General features: G+C 42.8%; 1 protein-coding gene across 1 annotated transcript in view; it reads right to left on the reverse strand.

Annotated features, from left to right (window-relative positions):
- MAD2L1 (mitotic arrest deficient 2 like 1) overlaps positions 1–15,966 on the reverse strand; it is a 38,292-nt gene extending 22,326 nt beyond the window's left edge. Inside the window, exons 1-3 of the mRNA XM_069230183.1 lie at positions 15,812–15,966; positions 5,274–5,420; positions 619–739 (exon numbers count right to left, since the gene is read on the reverse strand). Coding sequence (XP_069086284.1) covers positions 619–739; positions 5,274–5,420; positions 15,812–15,884 — 341 coding nt within the window. The 5' untranslated portion in view covers positions 15,885–15,966. The remainder of the gene's footprint in view (positions 1–618; positions 740–5,273; positions 5,421–15,811) is intronic.
- Positions 15,967–19,576: the final 3,610 nt, after the last annotated feature.

Consider the following 19,576-nt stretch of genomic DNA (forward strand, 5'->3'; position numbering starts at 1 on the left):
GGTTACCTAAAAACCAAGTGGGTGTGAAAAAAATGATTGTTTTAAGACCCTCAGAGTGGAGTTCTCTGCAGTGAAAAGCAGTTCTCTTTTCCTCTAGTATGTTGAAGCAAATCCTTGGAGAGTCACAAGTCATGCCAAATTAACTTGTTGGGAGTTTCAAGTGCCACAACCATGGAAGTGGATGGGAGGGGAATAAAGACCATGGTCTGCGGTGACTGAGGTACATGACTGGAGTTGCACCCTTAACAGCTTGTCTTGAAGAGCATTGCAGCTCACACCCCCCTTTATGAGGTAGAAAGTGAACAAGAGACCATGGGTGCAATAAGGCACCCCAAAGTCTGGAGGACCATAAAAGGCATCTGAGGCTTTCATATAGGACATAATCAGCCTAGCAAGAGTTCTAGCACAAACTGGAAAATACACAGTTATTTTAAATATAAGATTGACATGTGCAGTAAGGGGGGGAAAAAAAAAAAACCTTTTTCATTTCACTCACTTTCCCAGTTTCTGTAAACCCAAGTAATCCGCCACAAACGTCATAAGTCAATTTACAAACGTAACACATCTACAAACTAAAATTTAGTACTACGAGAGAAAAATAGCACCATTAGAATGTACCTCTCCTCCTTTGTAGTCTTGTCACATTCAATATCAAACTGCCACCTTTCGAGGGTTTCGTGGTTTTCAATACTACTTATTACTACGACCAACTTCTGAACAGAGCATTTGTACAACCAATCTGTAACATAGGAAAAGTTTAGAAGACACATTAAATTCCAAAATACTGGGCTACAACAATCAAGTCAGACACACATATAAACATTCATTACCCAGTGGCGATTGCCACTGGGTAGTTATAGTTATGGTTGTGTTTCCAGAGGAAATGTATTCTTTGGCTTGTTTTTATATTTGGCATTGTCTGGCGAATCTTCACAAAACCTTCCAAAAACTCCTCGCCTCCGCTCCCTCCTGGAAAGTTTTGGCTATCTGTCAAGTGGGGGCTAATAGATAAAAAAAAAAAAAAGAAAAGAAAAAGAAAAAGAAAAGAAAAAAAAAAAAGGAGGTCCAAAACTACTTTTCCCTGTTAACTCCCCTCAGGAACTTTAAGCATAGCTACAGACCAAATTGCCACAGAGCTAAATCTTGGTTCAGAAAGTGTCTTTTTTGTGATTTGGTGTAAATCTGTTCAGTAGTATTAGCATTTAACGCTCAAAACTAATTCACACCACAGAGGACCCGTGGGGCATACAGATCTCATGCCGAGATCTAATTGACTCATCTCATCAACAAGATGTGGTGGCAGTCACCCTGAAGAAAAAAAAAAAAAAAAAAAGTCATAAGGGCCTCGGTAAGGATAAACACCCGCCCAACCCCTCAGCCTGGTGATGGGGTCCTACGTGGCCCTAGCCATGCGCTGCTAGTTACCCAACATATCACATCACTCATTACATCATTAATAATATCACTGCAATATTTGCAAAGAAATAGAAATTGGTGAGAAAACTGCATGGCAGGGTGCGACTTACTTACATTAAGGCACAAGAGTTATGGTTACCAGAGTTAACTGGTTTTGTATATTTAAAAGCTTCTGAGGGCGCTTAAATTCTCAACTTACGTTACATTTACCTCTGCTTCCCCCCCCCCCCCCCCCAGTGAATTTCTATGGTTTCTTTCAATGTCAGATAAAATAGAACAATTCCAAACAATTGTCACTTTAACCTGTTTTTTTTTCAGGAATATACACACAGCACATACATACTAGAGTGGCAGTAGCCACTCTGTAGTTAAGTTATAGTTGGGGTGACCAAACTGATTTTTTTATTTGTTTATTTGTTTGTCCCTCAATAGCTTTGTACCCGTTTGATAAGGGTCTGCAAAACTCCCTCAGCACCCCCACTTCATTGTCTGAGTACTGAACATTGCGTGGCACTTTATAAAGGGAGTGCAAAGAAAGAAAAAAAAAGGGGGAGGGTGCCGAAACAGGCTTGCAATCCAATGCATTTTACATAAACAGCCAGCATGATTTTGCTGAAATTTAGCTGCATTAGATCTTTGGTTGTACAGATTGTGTTGGGTACTGCAGGTATGTAACAAGTATTTCTCAAGTTATAAGGTTTCATTTTTATATAAACTTAGTGATATCTTGTAGCACCATACTACTAAAAGTAGCAAGGAAGTCCAAAAAACACTAGACTGCATATGTAAAATTTCATATTTACTACATTAACTCAATGAACCATTTATGGTCAAATGCTAAAGAAAACCTATTAAATACATAATGAATAGAATACATCTTAAAACTACATAAGTTTTCTTTTATTTTGTGAGCCAGACAGCATGTAAACTGGCCCTACAAGCCAAACAAAAAACATCTTTCTTATGCACCCCTGTGCAACAAAATGAAAAATTGTCCTTGCAGTTAGCCACACAAGCTACTATTTGAAGGGCATGATAAATGACCACTAGGGGAAAAAAACTCTTTTATAACAATAACATTCACTTTTGCCTTCATGTGTAACACAATCCTACTACAAGTAGCAAGATGGCCAAAAAATAGACTAGACCACATGTGATGTTTCCGAATTACTACATGAACAACTAAGACATTTATGAGCACATGATTATGTAAACAAATACATAAGATTAAAAAAAAAAAAATCTGATTGGTGCTCTGTATTATTGTTAGTATTCCCAACGATAGGAATTCCTCAGATATCATCTCCCCAATAACTTTCCACCCGTTTGATGAATCACCATTTGGAGGGGGGGGGGGGGGGGGGACTTTCCAGATCTATGGCATTTTGTATATTGAGATGATGTAATTTGTTGTGGTGGTGAATCCTTAAGTGAGTGCAACGATAAAGGGGGGGGGGGGGGGGGGGGGGGGGGGTACCAAAACACATTTGCCCCACCAATGATATTTCTATATACTATTGCATCTGACAAATCGAGAAAATGGCTGAATAGATTTGCACTCCAGTCTACAGCATTACTCTAAGCCACACCATGCTATTACAATGTACACAACTGTACTCTGTACCTCTTCAGTGTACACCACTCCACTGTATGCCATTCCGCTATACTCCACTCCAGTGTAGTGCACTCCATACCACTTTATTCTATGCTATTCGACTGGAACACCCCAATCCAATGTACGCCTCTCCACTGTATGCTATTACACTCTACCCCACGCCGCTGAACGCCATTCTGCTATAAACTATTGCACTCAACACCACTCCACTGTACAATACTCCACCTTGTGCTATTACACTGCACCTGCAAGGTCTAGTAACATTTTTATGATTTTTCGAGACCTGATATAGATGTAAGTTTAGGGGTGATCCCTCAAGAAGGGCCGAGAAAAAAAAAAAAAAGAATCCCAAAACACATTTCCCCATTTATTTTTCCATAGGAAAATTAAACAGTGCTACCGCAAAAACTGTTGAACGGAATTGCAGCAAATTCTGCAGAATGTTTGCTTTGTGATTTTGTGTAATTCCTTTCAGGAGTTTAAAAAGTTAAGGCTAAAAAAAAAATTGATATTTCACACAGCAGAGTCCAAAGACCTGATTGGCTGCCACCACATGAGCAAAGATGTGATGGTAGTCATTTGAGAACTCTGGGACTTTGTCCCTGGTCCTGAAATTATGTTTAAAAAAACATAAGGGGCAGATTTGGCATACTCTGCCCCTTTTCAGCCTGATGGAGGATAAAAAAAATGTAAACCCCCATATGCCAATTCTAATAGGTTTCTGGATTACTCTCACGTAAGAGCATCTTAACAAGGTCAGAAATTCTTGATAACTCTTAAGCAAAGATTCCCTACTGACCTAGCCACTACAAACCTATTACCCCCACCGTTAATAAATATAATGGATACAAACTAGATCCAGGTATAGCAAAAAAAATACTACTGCTGTGGACCTGCATCTTCACACACACTGGCTTCACTATAAGGGAAGCCATAATAGACACGCTGGCCATTCACTAAAGGAATATGTCAGTAAGTACAAACACACAATGTCATGCCATAGATGGCGCCCCCACCCCTCCAATTATGATCAACAAGCGCTGCTTACAATGAAACACCCAGGTCAGGAACTTGCAGCTTGCCAGGTGCAGAGTGGTGGCAAATGCAATTTAAGGTGAGACATGGGTCCTTGGCCTCGCCTCACATGCCCACACTTTAGGTAGAAGATTTCAAACTGGGATTACTATAACTGCCACAAGTAGGATGCTTTGTTTACTTCAACTTTGCCCCACCCCACATTAAGCTTTGTATTAAGTAGGTTGCCGCTAGGCAGGACAGTTTGAATGTTTTAGCCCACAAATGAGGCAAAAAAAAAAAAATAGTACAACGATAGATGTCTGCATATTTATTTGCAACAGTCTACCGCAGTCAAATATACAGACAAGTGAGTATATTTAGCAAGACAGTTTATAGTAAAAACCTCTTGCACACTTTTTCCAACTTTCAACATAAAGTACTACTGCAAAGGAAAGTCTTGAGGAAAAGATTTAGCAATCTGTTGATTTTATCAAAAATGCTCCACTAGGCACTGACGGCAAAGCTGATGGGTTATGCTATTAGACACCGGTTGTGTGTTATTTTATACCAAAATCATTATCAATGGAAACAAAGTTATCAAGCCTGATCGCTACACCTAGGAAAAGTCAAGGTCTGCTAGTAAACTAGATTGTATTGCTAGCTTGGAATATTGAAGAAAATTATATTTTCCTCCAGATTCTTTTTCTTTCCTTCGGAGTGTTACTTTATGTTCGAAGTTAGAAAAGGTGTGAAATTAATTTACACTAAACAGTCAACCTTGCACATACACTTGTCTGTATCTTTGACAGCAGTAGACTGTTGCAAATAAACATGCAGACGTCTTTTTAGCCTCACTCATTTGTGGGTAAACACATTCAAACGTTCCAGCAGAGCAACCTGCCTAATCGTAAACTTGATTTGTGGGAGGGGAGGGTGAATGACTAACTAAACCAAAGAATGCGAAAAACTCAGTGTGAAAAAAGACCAGAAGCACAACGAGCAGAATTCAAATGGACTTGTCAAAAGAGCTGGGAAAAAGGCACATTGTTGCCCACAAGACAACAATTTCTATATGAACCAAATTTTAAACATCTTAAAAAGGTTAACTGAGGCAACCACTAATTTTAAGGACTCTTTCCAGGGTAATGCTTCAGCTTAGTACTCAGCTGTTGAAATTTCTAAGCATCCTAAAGTTTAAAACGTAAGCTCATTAAAACAGTAATACCTTCAAGTTGCTCCACCACATTTGTCAGGTACTTTTTCAGCTCTGGGTCTGTCGTCACAAGTAATGTGAGTCCATATTTTTGCACACGAGTGAAGGTCTCGGATGGGTAGATTCCACGCTGATATAAAATGCTGTTAATGCCAAAGGCTGGAGGATAGAGGAAACAGATTTCAGTTGAGATAAAAGAACACTCAATCTAAAAGGTGATCTCTATAATACCGAACCTTCCCCAGCCCTTCATATCTCAAACCACTTTCAGACACGTCCTTTATCTTATCAGGCCCATCAAAGACAAATGTATTCATACAATTTATATTTAATTTAATCAGTAAAATGTAGCGGCTAGCCAAAAAGGAATTCACAAAGAATGCCCTGAACAGCTCCAAGCGCGAGCCACAAACCGCTAACATACCCACAATGATCGGTCGGGCAAATAAAATGGATGCATAAACACAAATAAGAAAAGCGAACCTAAGGTTGGGGGACAATTCATCTGTGGAACCCTCTGCAGAAGCTAATACTTAAGTGGTTGATCATAATCGGGTGGGGTATTTACCAATCAATGACGGAGAAGACACCTTTAATAAAGCATTCCACTACTTGTAGGCGAGGTGTCTTTTCCTAATATCTAAATATTTCTGTGAAGTAGGATGTGGAGTCATGGAGTTTAAATCCCCCAATTAGTGCACTTGTACCCTTTTGTATGTATGTGTAGGTTACAGACAGAACGTAGGACTGCCAATAACCTGCCGGTCTGTTCTGGTGTAGATATAAGTAAAATAGATGTACAGTTCTAAATAGTAGAGGATAATGAGTTGTATTTGCACATTTAGAAGTTTAATTCGTCAATGTGGGCTGCACTGGATGCCCGGCAAAAAAAAAAAAAAAAAAAAAACACATATCAAGATTGTTAAAACAATCACAACATAACATTTTTTCATTTATACATTTGTATTGTTTTTACACAAATAAAAGAAAAAAACCCGCACAAACTCTGACCAGGTGAACGCACAAAATAAACTAATCCAGCAAAATTTTCATTCCAAGCAAGACAAATTGCATAATATATAATTTCAATGTGGGTATGGTTAACTAATGTTGGACAAAGGCTGAACCAGGACCAATCAAACCATGTTCTGTTCGTGTAATACCAATTCAACGCTGAACAAGTATCTCTCAACATATCACCCATATTTTGTGAAATTTGTGAGACAACAGCTACTTTTGTACCTGTTTAAGCATATACCAGTCTATCTATAGCCATACGCCCTACTGCAAATTCTGCTACAAACTGACTGCCCCACATCTTGGACACACCTGTCCTTGCTATGATCAAGCCCATCTCAGAGAACGTTCTTGCATACCTAGACTGCAGAATCGCTCCATATATGCAACGATTCAACCCAGTGGTAGCATACCAGAGAGCCATCCCATACTGTAACCAAGTGCTGCATCATTGCTCTCCAAGTTCTCTCTGTGATAGGGCATTGCCAGGAATGGAAAAGGTATCTTACCTATAACTCTAATATACTCTGGCTAGCAATTGCACGTCCCCATGCTGAGGCAGCTCAGCTCTTAAGGGGCAATTATTCACCACCAGTAATATACCTTTGTGTATCTAGCAGCACAGTTGAAAAGTAAACTAAAAAGGTATTTATATATGTGTATATATAAATGAGGCAGGATCTTGCTGCTACAGGGCTATGTAAAGACGTTGATCTGAAACAGGCTAATAAACCCTTAAGCGCTCCTTCACAGGGGACTTGGCCACTGCAGCATCCAAAATGGCCAACTGCCCATGAAGCTCTGGTGGCAGTGGCCCAAAAACAGCAAGGATCGACCTCAAAACCTAATTTGACTCCATCCATGTAATGGGGGTGATATGCAGATAGTGGGGGCCACAGATGGCTGACTCTTTGGCTGCTGCACCCATTTTCTAGCCCAGATCCAGCACAAGGAGCCTGTGTAGACCAGAAGTGCCTCAGAGGCCCAGCAGCAACAGGGGCCAAAACTGCTGAATCCCGCTGGAGCTCTAGATTTTCACCAAAAAAAAAACAAAACTGGGGCAAAGGAAGACTGCCACGCCAATGACACATACGAGCCCTCCCACTACAGTGCTGCCCTGTGCTGCTGAGGAGGCCCCATTCACTACCTGTCCTTCCTGGACATGATCACCATTTGGCTGAATCGCACACCCCAGTGCATGGCCGGTGGGTGCTCCAGTTGTCTGGATCGACAAGGACCGTGCTCTTAAGCTCTGCAGGGACCAGAGGCCTTGGCGCCCGTATGCAGCCACTGCTGCGGAGCACTTTTGGACTTTGCTGCAGCTGGCACGGTGCAGACCACGCCCAGCACCTTCGTACGGCCCACTTTTTTTCATGGATATCGCAACATTGGGGAAGCGAAAGTGGGCCAAGCCCCTACAGGTGAGGAATCAACCTCATGATCTGCTGTAGTGCCCTCTATTGCCGCAACTGTTTTCATAATTGCCTAAGGTCTGTGCCCAACCCTTCTATGTTTGGGACTTGTTACCACTCCCAAGCTCCCTCTCATACAAGGTGGGCGAGCCCAATCCCTCTGCATGGTGTGCTGTGCAGGGGAAACAGCAGAGGGGAGGCACTTGGCCATGCTGTAGTGTCAGACATCCTCCCCTACAGCTGCATTGTGAACTACCTGCCTACAGGCCGGGGAGCCCCCTCTATGCAATTTGTGCCCCGTCCCACAGTGGTTGAACTCCCATTGTATCTGCTGCTCTGGCCTATCCCTGGTACTCATTGACAGCAATGGGTGTGTGGGGCTTTGGAACCACATGCTTGGCCAGAAGCAGCAGTGTCACCACTTCACCTATCATTTGCTGAGGTGTCACACCTCCTTTCATCTATCCATGTACCATTTCTGGTACCGCCCGGCTTCCAACCCTCATAATGGGCTGAGGGAGCCTGATATCGATCAAATTGCCTTTTGAGCATTCCAAGACGCGGAGACGCCAGGGTTCAGACCGATACTGATAAACCGACAGACTCCGGTTTGGACAGAGCTGGGTTCCACTCCACAGACGCTCACTTTAATGCACTCACAAGGCACATTGATCGAAAGGGGGAACGCCTAGATGGCCAGAATAAACAATGCAGAGGAGCGCATCTCTGGATTGGAGGATGGCACAGCAACCACAGCAAAATGTCTGGACAAAATGGAATGCATCCTCAAGACAGTGGCAATCAGGAATGAGGTGAAATTTAGCAAGAATACTCGCATTCGAATTATATGCATTGCAGAGACCACCAAAACAGGAGGTCCAAATGCATTTGAAGAACAATTGCTCATAGACCTTTTTAACCTCAGCAGTTTCTCATCTTTGTAGTAAAGCGCACACACTGGTCGATCGGTCCACTACCTCCTGCACAGACACTCATAGCACGCTTTCTCAATTATAAGGATAGAGACACCGCAATCAGTCTTGCCTGCGAGCTCCAGTATTAAGGCACTTTTATCCTGGCTATTTCCTGACTTTACTATAACTGTCCACTCCAGGGGAGTCTGCATCCTCAAACATGTAAGTGTCCCTTTCTCCCCCTCCACACATGCCTCTGAGGGTCACTATATTATACTGACTGGGACGCTGACGGACAAATGTGCATTACTGATTAACATTTATGCCACAAACACTGATGCCCCTGGTTTCTTTCATGATATATAGACACACAGGAGGTGGATTTTGTCATAATGGGTGAGGACTTCAACATGGTGCTTAAATCCTTCGGTTGACTCCGGAGAGTGCCGAGTGGTAAACTGCCCTATAGGTCATTTGACATATCACTAAAAATCACTCCCTCAATGACATCTGGCGCATTCACCATTGCCCCACCACTGAATATACTTTTTATTAAGCTCCCCATGATGTGCAGACAATATTTTATTCTTGGTTCTTATCTGTCAATTCCTCGCTCTGGACTACAGGGGCGAGGCATCTACCGTGCACCTTGTCTGTTCATTGCCCAGTTCTCCTAGAGTAACATGTACTCTAGGGTGGTGGTCAGGAATGCTACTGGAGATTTCATGGTGAGGCCTTGCATGATCTAACCTTCCGCAATGAGCTACGTCACTAGCTTGTTGAATATTTCACTTTGAATGTAGGCATGGTATCTACACAAGCTACCCTCTGGGAGGCCTTCAAAGCGTACATCTGTGTCATCTGTATAGCCAAGCATGCAGGCATCTTACAAGATACACACTCCAAATTAGCCAGAGTTGAATCTGAATTGCGAGACAGATCGGGCAGCCTCTCAGCCATATAGTGTCCCTCTGCTGCACAAACGTTCTGTCATGTTGACCAAGTTCCAAGACTTGGTGGACAGAGAGTTGGCATAAATAGGAAAATGCCACTGCAAGGCGATATGGGAAGGGACACAAACCTGGGGGCACACTGACAACTTCTCCACCCTAACCATCTTAGTGGTTATGTCACCGAACTACACCTCCCTACCGGAACACTATCTCAGACAATGAGGGCATACTGACGGAATACCAAAATACTATTGAAGTCTTTTAGACCACATGTTCCATAAATGAAGGATCAAGAGCTCTGCCTATCTTACAGATATCACAATCATATGGATAACTGATGGACAGCACAGATTTCTGAATGAACCCATAACCTGTGAGGCAATCCTACAGGCAAAAGATGCCCTAGATGGTTCCAAGGCTCCAGGTCTTGATGGCCACACTGGTGCTTTGTATAAAGCTTACAAATATCAGTTAGCCACCATTTGAAAAGTTTAACAATATGAGGCTAGGTATAATGCTCTCAGAACGCTCTCCGATCAGATGCAATTTTTTTGCAGAAGCTTGTAAGCAAGATTGATGCTTCTTTGCTTTCAGAATAAATTGTTCAGAAAAAAAATGCAAATAGGAAATAAACATTTTGCTAAATACTGTGGATTTTTAGATACTATTGCTTTGAAGCATCATTTAGTAAAAAGCTTAAGTATGCTAGTATTTCCCCAAAAAATTCATAATGGAAAATCAGCGTAAACATTTTCAACAAGATTATGGGAAACATGAAAATAAACAGGCACTGGCAAAGCCAACCAATCCAACATTGGTTGTCAGTCTTTTGGTTTTGTCAATGTGTCTTAATTTGACAGCTTTTATAACACTTTGTTGTAGGAGCTACGAGGCCCTCACCATTGTAACATATTGGCCAAACAAAATACCTTTTGGTCTCAAAAAGCACACATTGCCAATGAAGTTCCTGGCACTGAACAGAACTACTTTGTGTGCCAATATGCTCCTTGTGGAAGAGCAGAATGCGGTCACACACACAATAAAATCAGATGATAATTTGATAGAGGGAGAAATAGCTTTGACAAAAACAAAATGGTTTTGTTGACGCCAGACCTAACAGGGGCCCAATTCTTAAAGAAAGTCACGAAAGTGCACCCATGGTTTATGTCTTTGCATTAGTGGTTTTCATAAATTCACCAGAATTTACAGAAGTAGGCCAGGAAATTGTACTCCTAGAAAATATTTAACTGTATTTTAGTACGAGCAATGATGCATGTGTAGATTTGCTCACGTGAAAATATTTTGAGCATTTACAAGTTCACTTCCCCTCCAACCACTTTGTCCCAACCCTGGAAGAACTTCGCTTCTGTCCTTGACAGTAGTAAACTTCCAACCTTTCCCAGTATGAAAGTATTAAAAGTAGTTCCAAAGTCTTAAACAACCTTGATTTTACATATAAGTCACCCCTAAGGTGCGCCCTATGTGCCCCTAGGGCTGGGTGCCATCTAACTATAAGCAGGGACCTTATAAAAATAGTTATATAAGCCCTGGTGAGGTAAAACAGCTAAATTCGTTTTCCCCTCATTGTAGTGAATATCCTCCATAGGCTAGAATGGGGAGACTTAATTTTAAAAGTCCCCTTAAGTAACAGATACCAGAAGTTTGGTATCAAATTGTTATAATAAACCCCACAACTTCCAGTTGTGGGATTTAATATAACTTGTTCCGGTAAAGAGTTTTAAACTTTACCTAAAAAGTTGCCAACTTCAGCCCTGCAGTGTTCTTGCTGCTGTGCTCTGATTGGCCCGCCTCTGGCAGCCTGGCCAGGCTGCCTTGATGAGGTGTGAAGTGGCCTGGCTCCACACAAAGATGTGCCTGGGGGAGATCTCCCCTCGGCAGATGGTGAAGCAGGAAGTGGGAGGGCTGCCAAACTGGTCTTCAAAGGCAGAGAAGGACATTTGGAGCAACCTAGCAACACCCTCACATCCTGCAAACCCAGACAATTAGGTGCCCCTTGATTAGATTAGGAGAGGGGTGTTTAGGATTTTTAGCCACACCAATGGGTGGGCTTAGCCAGATGTAACCTCCAAAAATCACTTTCAGCCATGGTGGATTTTTAAGGAATGTTGCTCCCTGGGATTGATTTTTGACACTTCCCAGGAAGTGGTCATCACAGGGGGAAGGACCCTGCACCTGATTGGAGAACCAGGACCCCCCCCTGTTTTTCACCCAGGAGCAGGGATAAAACTGACAGACCTGCACCCACACCTCAGGTCCCTATCAGATTCCAACAAGGAAGAACTATAGGAGAAGGACTGCCCTGCTGGACCCCTGGCCTGCGGCACACTTTGGCTTCACCACTAAAAGGACTTTACCTGTCTTCTACTGCTATAAGGGACTCCCTGTTTGCTATAGGTACAATGGAGCTGCCCAGAGTCCCCTGCATCAAGTCCTTCAAGCAGAGCCCAGCTGACCAGCGTCCAGTGGCCATTTGAGGATTCTGACCAGGTGCATTCTGGGAATTGTAATCCCAACTCCCAAGGAGCAACTCAGAGCTTCTGGAACCTTGGATCAAGTTGTGGACACTTCAAGGACACAAAAAATACCTCTGGAAGAAGATCCAGAAGTTTGGAGACGTTTGGAGCAACTCCATAAGTTGAAGAGGTGCATTGTGGGAGTTTTAGTCCCAGACCCTAAGAGGTACACCAGAGCCTCTGAACCCTTGGCTGGTGCTGTGGACCACTTTCCTGAATCAAACACTTCTGAAAGTAAGTGTGACTGTGTTACCTCGTGGGTGGCCTGAACTCTGGGCTTTGTTCCTTTCCAGTGTGACTTTTTTTTTTTTATTAACCCTTTGAGCGCTAGTTGCTTCTATGCGCTATAGAGCATAAATTCTTTAAAAATTCATATCTCCGGTTCCTCTTATTCGTTTATTCGTTTTGGTGTCATTTTAAAGATAAAATATAATCTATTTTTATAAATTGATTTTGGATTTTTTTAACTGTTTCCTGTGTTTTATTTAATTACTGTTTTGTGACATTTGAATGCTTTACGCTTTGTCTCCTAAATCAAGCCTTGTCTCTCGTTGCCAAGCTACCAAGGGTTGAGCTGGGTTTAATTTTCTGAGACCTAACTGGAGGTTAATGGCCTGTTGCTAAGTGTAGGTACGTACCTGCCCTTACCAATAACCCATTTTCCAACACCTCCCCATTTTTTTCATCATTGCAATGGACCCTCTGGTTCGCCATTTCCAGGAACATATGCAGAGGCCTTCAACTCACGAGAAGCCTCCTTTTACTTTCCCTATATGTGGATGACACATAATACTATTAGTTTGTCACCCCTCTGACAATCTCCTCCCTCTAGTTAGCAAAATTATTTGTTTAGGACATCTTGCAGGACTGCATATTAACTTGGTCAAGTCTGAGCTGTTCCCACTCACCGAGAGCACCCAAACTGTGAATGATGTACACCCTCTAGCATGGAATGCAGATTCCACCAAATATTTGGGCATACACCTGCATAGGGGCAAAGATGAGATACTCTGACCTAATTACGGCCCAGCCATTGGCAAACTCAAGATGCAGGTGAAGCATTGGATTCAACTCCGGTTCTCGATCGGCTGGACAAGTAGCCATAATCAAAATGGTCGCCCTCCCTCGCTTTCTATGTTTCTTGACATTCCTATAACACTAACAGCAGTATTTTAAAATGCTCTACAGCCTCTTACTGCGGCTCATCTGGGCTGGACGCAAGCCTCATCTGCTGGAATACACGGACTCTCCCTTATGAACATGGTGGCTTTGGCGTTCCAGATTTCTAACTATTACCTTGCAGCACAATGCCAGCATACGTATCATTGGAATCATCTGGATCCCTTATCTTAACCCCGAGAGGGACCAACCTGGGGATCTACCATTCTAATCTAAATCCCCAAAGGGCATCCCCATAGACTCTACCGATATACAAACCTCATCCGCCAGATGTTCAGCATGGCAGAAAACTCATAAGGGTAATGGGGGTGCGGTCCTATACTCCCCTACCACACCCATGGCTACCGCAGAAAAAACATGTTCAAACACACCATACTATGCCATGACCTGCATACTGTAGGAGATGTGTTCCCCGATGGCCATGTCCTGACACATGTAGACAATACCTGTTTCCATGATGACTCCTACATGGATCACTTTGTCTTGTGCAGACAACAAAACACTTTGCGCTCTTGTATCCTCACACTTCTCCTAATCCTGGATGGCTTTACACCTTTAACATTTGTTATGCCTGATGGACGCAGACTAATAACTCAACTACTTCACACTTGCTTGACCATGAAACTGGAAACTTCTAAGCGACTTTGGTCCTACTGCTGTTCCCAAACAAAACGTATATCTGTCAGCCACAAGCATAAACGTTTACATTTTAAACTCCTACACTGTGCATACATAGCACCTGCAGATACTGCACGCTTTGACCGTACTCTGCCCCACCGCCCCAAGTGTCTTTGGACCTTTAAGATCAACTTTTCTTCATGACTGCTCACTTTCTTGGGTACATGTTTTAGTGCTAGTAGATTCTGCTTGGATGTTACACATCTGAGATGTGTTTTGGTGTTGGGTGTGTTGTATCTAGAACGGTTTTATACCATGCTTTGCTTATGTATACTATCCAATACTGTATTTTTGCAGCCATGAAAAAAGTTGTCAGACTAAACACGTGTCGGCTGCCTGCTTTCTTTGGAATAAAAGCTTTCAATAATACTGGACTTGTGTATTTCCTGGATGGCCAGGACAGGCCTCAAAATCTACTGGCTCGCTGTGGAGAGTCAGATTTTATTAGGTAGAGTTAAATATAGAACCTACTTGCCCATTCTGGCAAATTGACAAAGAACAGGTGTTCTGCTCACTCCAAAAGTGAAGAAGCAATAAAATGCCTTTAAATCTTTCTTATCTTATCACACTTGCTCCGCGTTCAGAGAAAGAGGTCAGAAATCAGTTAACTTATCTGACTGCATTATTCAAGGATTGTGTAACGTGAACTGTCTGACCTGCTGTACAAAAAGTGTGAAATGAGAGGCTGTGTGTCAGATTTTTTTCCTAATACACAACACTTAAATAACCAAATCAACAGTACAAACATTTCAAAGTATATTTCAGTAGTTGTGAAAGCCCATTTTTGGTACTTCTGTGGGATGAAAAAACATGTTTAGTAGGATGAAAACAAATGAGAACACTTACTTTGTGATGTGAAAATGATAAATGTTTTCACAGATTATTTTTAACACACCTTGTAGTTTAATCAGTAAAGCTGCAAGTTTGCTGGAGAGTTTTTGGCCATTTCAATGGGAAAGTACCTATCTGCAAATGACAGAATGCTACCACATCATGATTTAGTAATATATTTATTCAAAGTGTGTTTAAACATGAATTGGGAACACTCCTGCCCTGATGGCAATGCTATTAGTAAACTAAGAGGCAAGTCAGGGATTACGTGTACACTATAGGTGGTACAAATTCTTATTATACACAGAGCAAACGTTTAGGCCATTTAATCAAACAAGAGTTTTTTTTGTACAGCAGAAATGCTGGACTCACATATTTGAAGGTGCATTATGAGTGAGAATGAAAAAAAGGCAGCTCTGAAAAATTAAATAATTGCCTAGGATTAAAAAATTAGATACAGTTTACAGGTCAAGGGCATTTCTGTTAGGTCCAATAGATTATTCAAGTTACTAGAGCTGCAGGTCTAGTAGCATTTGTATGATTTTCCGAGGCATGACCGATATTACTCATAATTATGTAGCTGCTGCATTGACCACTCAGACTCGTAGTCGTACTTGAGGACCACCTGCAAAAAATTAAACCAATTTCATAAGCAGAGACAACCTACAGAGCAGGGTTACCGATAAACGACTGCCAACATACAGCAATGCTGCAAGCTGAGAAAGCAACCAGGTGCATCTCAACTCGCAACTCTACGCACATTCGTTTGGGGGGAGGTGGGGGGTCACTTAGGAGGGCCAGGGCCTACAATTGTAAACAATACTTAAATAAAAGCAATGCCGCGTCAGGCGCAGCCCTTAAAGAATGCTCCCCCCTTGTCTTGAGGGAGCTGGGACAGACTGACACTGAATGATCACGTTTCCCACCAACTGCAATGCAACCGGAAATCTACAACATCTCTGAAGGACAGCGGTTTTAGGTGCAGCTGCATGTGGTGTACTACGTCCGTGAAGGGGAGGGAGCCCTACTCACAGAAAAATTCGGCCACGATCTGCGCGCTGCCCTTCAAAGTGATGCCCTCCTGGACGAGCTGCTGGCGAGACATCTTTTCTATCCACCACTTGTCTACAGAGCGAGAGCGCGCCGTACTGTTCAAATAAAATCTCGCGCGAAGCCCCGCCCCCTGCAACAGCTAAACCACGTGATCACAGACACAAACATGGGACAGGAACCTGCAGCGAATCAAGCTCTGCCTTCAGCAAACTATAAAAAATTAACTTAAAAAATGTAATTTCCAGCGTAGTTGCGCAGAGATATGGCGGTAAGTATTCTGCAAATTTAGGAACTTTTTTTTGTAGAACTCAAGATTATATTTAAAATATCTTCTTGCTTTACATACACCGAATCATTTTAAAGAGGATAGCATTTCCCGAAACATGTAGAACTCTGTGGTTAACTAAAGGGACCTTTAGCTGTCGAAAACTGCTCCTACGTTAATATCTATTTCTTTACGTTCGGTCTATGAGTTGTGACATGCTTAATATTTTACACTACAAGATGGCCGACCACACACCAGTCTTTATCGCTAATGTATGTTCATATGGCGATAACGTGTCGAGCTGGAGTGCAAGAGTCCGTTTTAACCTTTTATTTCGAAATGTTCGAGTAGGAGCTGTGAATTACTTAATAGCTGCCAGGTTTTCAGTTCACTTGAGTGTAGGGTGACCAGATTTTGAGAAGCAAAACCCAAGACAGGCCGGACATAAATGTAGGACTAAAGTCTTGACATTTTATGTCTGTCCTGTCCTGTTTTTTTGCATGAACTATATGTGTATTTTGAAAATTGACATTTTCCTAGCCTTGGTGTCAGAAAGGCTAGATTTTATTTAAAGACAAGGAGGCGAGTATTATGCTATTCTTTTCAAGCTTTATTTCAACATCAGCCAAGAACTACAAATCCCAGAATCCCTGGGAAAAGAAACTACAAAACTATGTCACAATGGGCTCACCAATCACACACCGAGCCCTATAATAACTATCTTGACTGAGAGCATCAAGCCCTCTTTTCTTGCGAGAGTCAGTCAACTAGGATAATCCGAGAAAAACCATAATGAACCATAAAGAGTCAAAAAAGCTGCCAGGAAGTCCCTGCAGAAAGCCTTGAGGAAAAGGTAACTCCTTGTAGAACCTGATGGCTGATGAGAAGGTCCGGAAGAAGGAGCTGATGGAATCTGGTCAGCCGGAAGCGCCGTTGTTGGTTGCGGTTGAGGCGACTAGAATAAAGAACAGGGAGGGTTAGAAGAGGCGGGATAATACTCGCCTCCTTGTCTTTAATAAAATCTAGCCTTTCTGACACCAAGGCTAGGAAAATCTCAATTTTATTTCAAGACAGGAGGCTCATATTATGCTTGTTCAAAGCAAAGAAACAACAGTTTGCAAGGGATGATCAACAGGTTTACAATAAAAAGTTCTAAAAGTATTAACGTTAGACCAATCTGCAGATCTAAGGATATCGTATAAACTAGCTCCAGCCAGGAAGGCCTTAGAAGCTGTGGCTCCTCTAACAGAATGAGCCCCATAAATATCGATAGGGACATCAGCTAAATTCATCAACCATTTAACCCAACGAGCTAAAGTGGGAGATGAAACAGGTTTGTGGGGTTTTTGATAGGAAATCAGCAACTGAGATGAGGAAGGAACCCTGAGATCTACAGTTCGTGAAACGTAAGTTTTTAAGCAATTAGCAACACACAGTTGGGGTTGGGAGGGAAAAAAGGGATAAAGGACAGAAGACAAGTTAGTTTTAGTACGTCTGGAGACATTGAAAGACACACCGAAGGCGGAAAAATGAAAGGAAGAAACATCCAGAGCTTTTACATCTGAAACTCGTTTGATGGAGACAAGACAGAGAAGCATAGTGATTTTAGCAGACAAATATTTCAACGATAGGTCAGGATTATCGGGCAAGGAAAGCAGGAGACGAAGGACAGTGTTCACATCCCACATAGAATTATACTTAGGGGCTGGGGGATTGGAAAAACGAATCCCTTTGAGCAGACCACAAACTAAGGGATGTTCTCCCACTGGTCTACTATCGACCCTGACGTGTTCCGAAGAGATCGCTGATCTATAGGTATTGATGGTACGGTACGCCTTGCCTTGGGAGGCTAAGGAAGCTAGAAAATTAATAATTAAGGTAACGTCAGCTGAAATGGGATTGGAATCCCTGTCCATACACCAGCTACACCATACTGACCAAGCTGAGCGGTAGACCTTTTACGTACCCGGAGCCCAGGATTGTTGGATGAACCGGACAGCCTGTTCCGAAATTCCTGGGGTTCTCCAGGAAGCCCCGAAACTCTCCAAGCTATTAGAAATAGGGAACCTTGTAGAATGAGGTTGTGAGGAAGACCCTAGGGGTTCAGAAGAAGGTCTGGAAAGGGAGAGATCAAGACCGGAAGATCCGAAGAGAGCTCTCGAAGGGTCGGGAACCAGGGTTGAGACTGCCAGAATGGGGTGATTAGAACTAGGGAGGAGCGCTGTCGACGGATGTGTGCTAGGACTTGGGCAATAAAGAGAAAAGGGGGAAAAGCATATAGAAGGGAAGGAGGCCACGTTTGGAGAAAGGCATTGGAAGCCAAAGCCAAAGGATCCGGTCTCCAGCTGAAGAAGTTGGGGAGTTGGGAATTGAGTCTTGAGGCAAAGAGGTCTATGGACATTGTACCGAAGATAGAAGAAAGACGTTTGAATATGGAAGGGTGAAGCCGCCAATCGCTTGAGTGTCTTTAGAACCAATCGGCCACTACATTTAGATTGCCTGGGAGATATTCCGCTCTGACCGAAATATTCTTGTGAAGACAAAAGTCCCAAAGACTCTTGGCCAAGAGAGCCAAAGGTTTGGATCGTGTCCCGCCCAGGCGGTTGATGTAAGTTACTGCGGATAGATTGTCCATTCCGAGAACAATGGAACATCTTACTCTGTCTTTGGTAAAGGACTGGATGGCAAATGAATTTGCAAGCATCTCTAAACAATTTATGTGCATTGACGACTCCTGAACGGACCATGGCCCGCCAGTCGAGTGTGGACCACATCTTGCGCCCCATCCTGTCAGACTTGCATCTGACTCTAAGACAAGATCTGGGGCGGCAGAGAAAATCGTTCTGCCGTTCCAGGCGTCTAAATGACTCATCCACCATGTGAGTTCTTCCCTGGACTCTGCGTCGAGATGAACCTGATCCGAGTATGACAGGCCTCGTTGAAGGTGTCGGATCTTGAGCCTCTGAATGGCTCTGTAATGAAGGAGGCCCAGGAAGATGGCATGGATGGAAGAGGAGAGGAGGCCTACAAGACGAGCCAGTGCCCTGAGGGAAGTAACAGGGAGAGACAAGGCATGACGAATTTCCTTCTTTATCAGAGAGACTTTGTCTTGAGGAAGTTGAAGAATCGACTCAGTAGTGTTGACAAGGAACCCCAGGAACTCGAGAGTTTGTGAGGGAACTAGGGATGATTTCCGAAAATTTATAAGGAAGCCTAATCGAGAGAGGAGATCTTGACAAATTTTTAGCTGAGTTAACAGGAAAGATCTGTCTTGAGCCATGATTAAGAAATCGTCGAGATAGACGATTAGTCGTATCACTTGGGCTCTGAGAAAGGCTACTACGGGTTTGAATATCTTGGTGAAACACCAAGGAGCAGAAGAAAGGCCGAAGGAAAGAGTTTTGAAACGAAAGAAGGTATTTTTCCACTGGAACTGAAGGAATTTCCTGAAAGAAGGATGCACCGGTACCGAAAGATAG

This window comes from Pleurodeles waltl, chromosome 1_1, assembly GCF_031143425.1.
Source record: "Pleurodeles waltl isolate 20211129_DDA chromosome 1_1, aPleWal1.hap1.20221129, whole genome shotgun sequence".
Taxonomy (NCBI): Eukaryota; Metazoa; Chordata; class Amphibia; order Caudata; family Salamandridae; genus Pleurodeles; species Pleurodeles waltl.